We start from the raw sequence: 5450 nt of genomic DNA, 5'->3' as shown, positions 1-5450 counted from the left end.
CTCGATGATTTTTTTGATGTTCTTATTTGCCGCTTCCACCGCACCGTTCATTTGGGGACGGTACGGGGTGGAGTTGCGGTGTCGGATTTTGAATTGTGCACAGAGCTCATTGATAACCTTGTTGTTCAGGTTCTTGGCATTGTCCGTGATGATCGTGGCGGGGACTCCGTACCGGGCGATGACATCGCGTCTGAGAAAACGGGCTACAACTTTTGCAGTGACCGACGCAAGGGTGATGGCCTCGATCCATTTGGTGAAGTAATCGATCGCCACCAAAATGAACATATGCCCGTTAGATGCTTTGGGGTTGATCGGGCCAATCACATCCATTCCCCACATCGAAAAAGGCCATGGTGCTGTCATGGGGCGCAGCTCGTTGGGAGGCGCTTTGATCAGATCAGCGTAGACTTGACATCGGTGGCAATGCCTGACGTGCTTCACACAGTCAGTCTCCATGGTGGACCAATAATAGCCTAAGCGCATGATCTTCTTGGCGAGCATAAGGCCATTTATGTGGGGCCCACAGTTTCCTCCATGTACCTCCTCCATGAGGCGCCGTGACTCGTGCTCGTCAATGCATCGGAGTAGCGTGGAATCAAAGGAATGGCGATATAGTATCTCGCCGCTCAGAAAGTAGTGCATCGCAAGGCGCCTGAGCGTCTTTCGATCGCGGCGGTCGGCACATGGAGGATAATGGCCCGTTTGCAAGAAATTCTTGATGTCCTCATACCACGGCTTGGCTTTGGGCGCTTCGATCGCGTTGCAGTGGGCCGGGCGTTTGGCCACTTCGATTTCGAGCGGTTCGACGACATTCCCCTCCGAAATACTCGCCATGGACTCAAGTGTCGCAAGTGCGTCGGCGAACTGATTCTTTGCGCGTGGAGTGTAGGTGAACGAGATTTTCTCGAAATTCTTCGCCAATTCCTCAAGGTACTCGTGATACGGGACTAACTTTACGTCTTTCGTCTTCCATTGCCCCAACGTTTGGAAGATTGTGAGCATGGAATCACCGAACACCTCTAACTCCTTCACCTTGAAATCGATCGCCGCTTGCAAACCGAGAATGCACGCCTCGTACTCGGCTACGTTGTTGGTACAAGAAAATCCACTTTTGCCGCGACCGGGTAATGGTGTCCGTCCGGGGATATCAAAACTGCCCCAACTCCGGATCCCACGGAATTGACGGCCCCGTCAAAATACATTTTCCATGTCGGTTCCTCTTTCGCTTCATCCACCCGGAGGATTCCTTCATCCGGAAAGTCCGTGTTGATTGGCGTGTCGTCATCGACCAGGAATTCTGCTATGTGATCGGCAATTGCTTGCCCCTTGACGGATGTTGATAAGGGCATATTATACTCATATTTTATTGTGCAATTCATGTTAAATTATTATTAATTTTATAGAAATTATAAGAAGTCGGTGCTTAATTATGTGTAATTTGATATTGTAGGTCTTTGAGGACTTAGATGGAATTACGAGCAATATTGAGGAGTTTTGCGCAATTTGGAGCCAGCCTATATCTTTCGGAAATCTTTTTTTTTTGTTTTGGATATAAATACTCCTCATAACAAGATTAGGAAACCCGAGGGGGGGAGCCATCTTTCACCATTCTTTTAACCTAGAGAGTTTTTGGAGAGGGTCTTGTTTGGAGCCGTCACCTGGATCAATTGATTTGAAGCGAAGAATTGTGGAAGAGACAATTCCTTAAAGGAATTGTTGGGTTTTTGTTTTAGGATTCAATATCTTGAGTTTACTGCTGAATATGAATTCTATTGCAATGACTCCTTGGAATTATAATTGTGTTTTCAATTCCATGATGTTCTAAGCTTCTGTTGTGGGAATATGATGAAACCCTAGGTAGCTAATATGATGATTGTCGCCATGTTATAGGATTAATAGATGTGTTGATGATTCATGATTGCAATTCCTATAATTTCAATTTTAATTCTTAATTGGTTATAATTGTTATAAACACTATTGATACGGGAGTTGATATAGTGTTTGTTAGGAATTCTTGATTAGACTAATTAGTTAAATGCGATAGCTGCGTTAATTAGTTTAATTAGAGATTATCCAGGGATTAATGCAATGTTTCTAGTTAGTTATTCGCTAAGACATTAGGGATAATTAATTTAGGACATTAGAAAATCATAGCACTGGAAGGTGTATGATTATAATTTAGAGTCCACTATTAATTAGAGATGCGGGAGCTGATTGATTAATTAGAGGTTTAAGACTTTGATTTTGAAGGCTTGATAAACTCACTTGAATAACCACATAGCTATCAGTCTATATAACATGATGGCAATCTGATTAGTGAAATTAGGGTGGATTCTGTTTTTCCCACTTTCAATTGATATATTTTCATACAATTCTCTTTCTGCTCTTTGTGACGATTTAGGTTGATTAGTAGTTAATTAGTTAATTCTCTTAATTTGATTGCTTAGATAATAATAGAATCTAATATAGGTTTAGTACTTAATTAATCCTTGTGGGATCGACACTCTATTCATCACTATATTACTTGATCTGACCCAGTACACTTGCTGGTAGAATTCGAGCTTATTTTTATATATATTTGCAGTGGATCAAGTTTTTGGCGCCGTTGCCGGGGATTACCTTAATATTAGACCACCTTTAGTTCTATTGTTAATTTAGGCGCACTTTACTGTGTGTTTATTTCTTGTTCTCTTTGCAGGTATTCTATGCGCAGGAGTAGAAGTGCTGAACTTCTACCATTAGATCCTGAGATAGAGCGCACCTTGCATCGGTTGAGAAGAGAGAATAGAAGAAGGGAAGAATTGCAGGTAGTTGAGATGGCAGATGATGACATCAACTGCCAAATACAAGGTGCTGCCAGAGCACTTCGAGACTATGCAGTACCTACTATTATGGGTTCTGCGATCAGAAGGCCCACTATTCCAGCTAATAACTTTGAACTGAAGCCAGCACTCATCCAGATTGTTCAATCAAATCAGTTTGGAGGATATTCCAACGAGAGTCCTGATGAGCATATTGCAGGATTCCTCCAATACTGTAACACGGTAAAGATGAATAATGTCACTGATGATGTTATTAGATTACAGCTTTTTCCTTTCTCACTTAGGGATAAAGCGAGAGCCTGGTTCAATTCACTGCCACAAGAGTCCATCACCACCCGGGCCGACCTTTCATCTAAGTTTCTCAGGAGATTTTTCCCACCAGCTAGGACTGCAAGATTGAGGAACGAAATCACTAACTTCACCAAGTTCAATGGTGAATCACTTTATGAGGCATGGGAGAGATTCAAGGAGGCAATCAGAAAGTGCCCACATCACGGATTGCCAGATAATCTCCTAATTGAGGTCTTCTATCTTAGCCTGGATGATACATTGAGGTCTCTAGTAGATGCTGCAGCAGGAGGCGCACTGATGGGTAAGAATTATGATGAAGCAAGTGTTGTATAGAAGAGATGGCCTCCAGTGCACATAATTGGCAGAATGAGAGAAGTAAATCAAGAGTGGCATCAGTCAATGACATGGACACTATTGCTAATTTGACAACCCAGATTTCAGCTCTCACTACCCAGGTAAGTAAACTCACCTCAGCACATTCTTTTAATACTAATCAGGTTGCTTTTTGCGAGTTGTGTTCAGGACCACATTCGACTCTTGAATGCATGTCTGGAAATCCCTCGGCTTCACCCAATGGAGAGCAAGTGAACTTTGTCAACAACTTCCAACGGAGTAATCAAGGGCCTTATTCGAACACTTACAATCCCGGGTGGCGTAATCATCCTAATTTCTCATGGAGGAATGAGAATAATGCACTTAAACCGCCACCTGGATTCCAAAAGCAAGGCCCTGCTCAGAATGCTCCACCTCAGCAAAGTCAGTCGAGAATGGAAGAGCTCATGTTGAGCTATATGCAAAAGACTGACACCATGCTACAGAATCAACAAGCCACTATTCGAAACCTAGAGGGTCAGATTAGTCAGATTTCTCAGCAATTGAGTAATAGACCATCAGGGTCTTTACCCAGCAACACTGAAGAGAACCCCAAGGGTGTCAATGCTATAATGCTGAGGAGTGGCAAGGAATTGGAAACAGTCAATAGAAAAGCTCAAACTCAGGAGGAGAGTTCGGAGAAAGACAAAGGTAAGCAAAAGGTGGAGGAACCAAGGCAGAAGTCACTAGGGGTGAAACCGTATGTTCCTCCTATCCCTTTTCCAGGAAGATTGAAGCAACAACAGTTGGACGCCCAATTTGCTAAATTCCTAGATGTCTTTAAAAAGCTGCAAATCAACATTCCATTTGCAGAAGCACTCCAGCAGATGCCTTCATATGCTAGATTCATGAAGGATCTGCTCACTAAAAAGAGGAAGTTTGATGGGAGTGAGCCTGTGATGCTTACAGGAGAGTGTTCTATGATTCTCCAAAAGGACTTGCCTAACTTACCACGCAAACAAAGAGATCAGGGGAGTTTCACTGTTCCTTGTACTACAGGGAATTTTCATTTTGAGAACGTTCTTATCGATTCAGGTGCAAGTATAAATTTAATGCCTCTGTCTATTTTCAGGAAACTTGGACTTGGAGAATGCAAGAAAACTCATATTACCTTGCAACTTGCTGACAGGAGTATCAAATATCCAAAGGGTATTGTCGAGAATGTCCTGGTGAAGGTAGACAAATTCATATTTCCAGTCGACTTCATAGTCTTGGAGATGGAGGAGGACAGAGAGGTGCCCATGATCCTTGGCAGACCGTTCCTTGCGACAGGTAAAGCATTAATAGATGTGGAACAAGGTAAGCTCACTTAAAGAGTTGTGAATGAAGAAATAACTTTTAATGTTTATGACGCCATAAAGAAATTTGATGATGGCTGTCAGCACCCCATTTTGGCTCACCTTTCCAAACCATGATATCAGCAATGATCCAAGCCACAACCTGAGCAGAATACAGAAAAACGACTTAACAGAGCAGAAAATCACTATTCATCCTCAAGTCGGCAAAATCGGGCAAATGATACATGCATATGATAGAAGGACTCCAGGGGTCACCAAAGGGTAATAGAGTGACTAGAGAGCTCAGCAATATCCAAAACCGGCATTTTCAGTATATCACACGGACAGTTCTATTTTCCGATAGTTCGCTCGATCATCGGAAGACAGCCAATATTGGACCCCAAAAATCCACTCCAATGCCAAACAGATGAAAAGTGTCCCCAAAGGCATTTTGCAAATCATCTGCTCTATACAGAACAACTTTCTGTATACAGACAACTTTTCAGTGGAAGTCCAAAAATGCCGGTTTCTCGAAGGAAAGTTAATTCCAAATATCAGATGCGGCCATGCCCCTCAATCATACAGAGCACGAGCAATGCTTCATATTGTCTTTTAGAAGCCATACAGACACTCTGAATGACTTCCGAATGACAAAACGGGCATACCCTTCTTCGGAAGAGCGTAACCG

The 5450-nt window shown here is 42.8% G+C and overlaps 1 protein-coding gene and 1 non-coding gene across 2 annotated transcripts; one reads left to right on the top strand and one right to left on the bottom strand.

Annotated features, from left to right (window-relative positions):
* Positions 1-3215: 3215 nt before the first annotated feature.
* Positions 3216-3322, bottom strand: LOC116198298. The gene has a single exon (XR_004155237.1). It is a non-coding gene; the product is annotated as a small nucleolar RNA R71 (small nucleolar RNA).
* Positions 3323-3451: 129 nt separating this feature from the next.
* LOC116193748 lies at positions 3452-4798 on the top strand. Its single transcript, XM_031522495.1, has 3 exons — positions 3452-3568; positions 3611-4398; positions 4558-4798. Exons 1-3 carry the CDS (start codon positions 3452-3454, stop codon positions 4796-4798), a joined length of 1146 nt encoding a protein of 381 aa, XP_031378355.1.
* Positions 4799-5450: the final 652 nt, after the last annotated feature.

The sequence above is a fragment of the Punica granatum genome, chromosome 2 (assembly GCF_007655135.1).
Source record: "Punica granatum isolate Tunisia-2019 chromosome 2, ASM765513v2, whole genome shotgun sequence".
In the NCBI taxonomy this organism is placed as follows: Eukaryota; Viridiplantae; Streptophyta; class Magnoliopsida; order Myrtales; family Lythraceae; genus Punica; species Punica granatum.
Note: the sequence above shows the minus strand (reverse complement) of the source record. Positions and strands in the feature narration are given on the sequence as shown.

Bases quoted from the DNA above. Each gene is read 5' to 3' on its own strand.
- LOC116193748 (XM_031522495.1), top strand. From the start codon at position 3,452: ATGGCCTCCAGTGCACATAATTGGCAGAATGAGAGAAGTAAATCAAGA. The intron at 3,569-3,610 runs GTAAGTAAACTC...AATACTAATCAG, and splicing joins TTTCAGCTCTCACTACCCAG to GTTGCTTTTTGCGAGTTGTG. The intron at 4,399-4,557 runs GTGTTCTATGAT...GTCTATTTTCAG, and splicing joins CCTGTGATGCTTACAGGAGA to GAAACTTGGACTTGGAGAAT.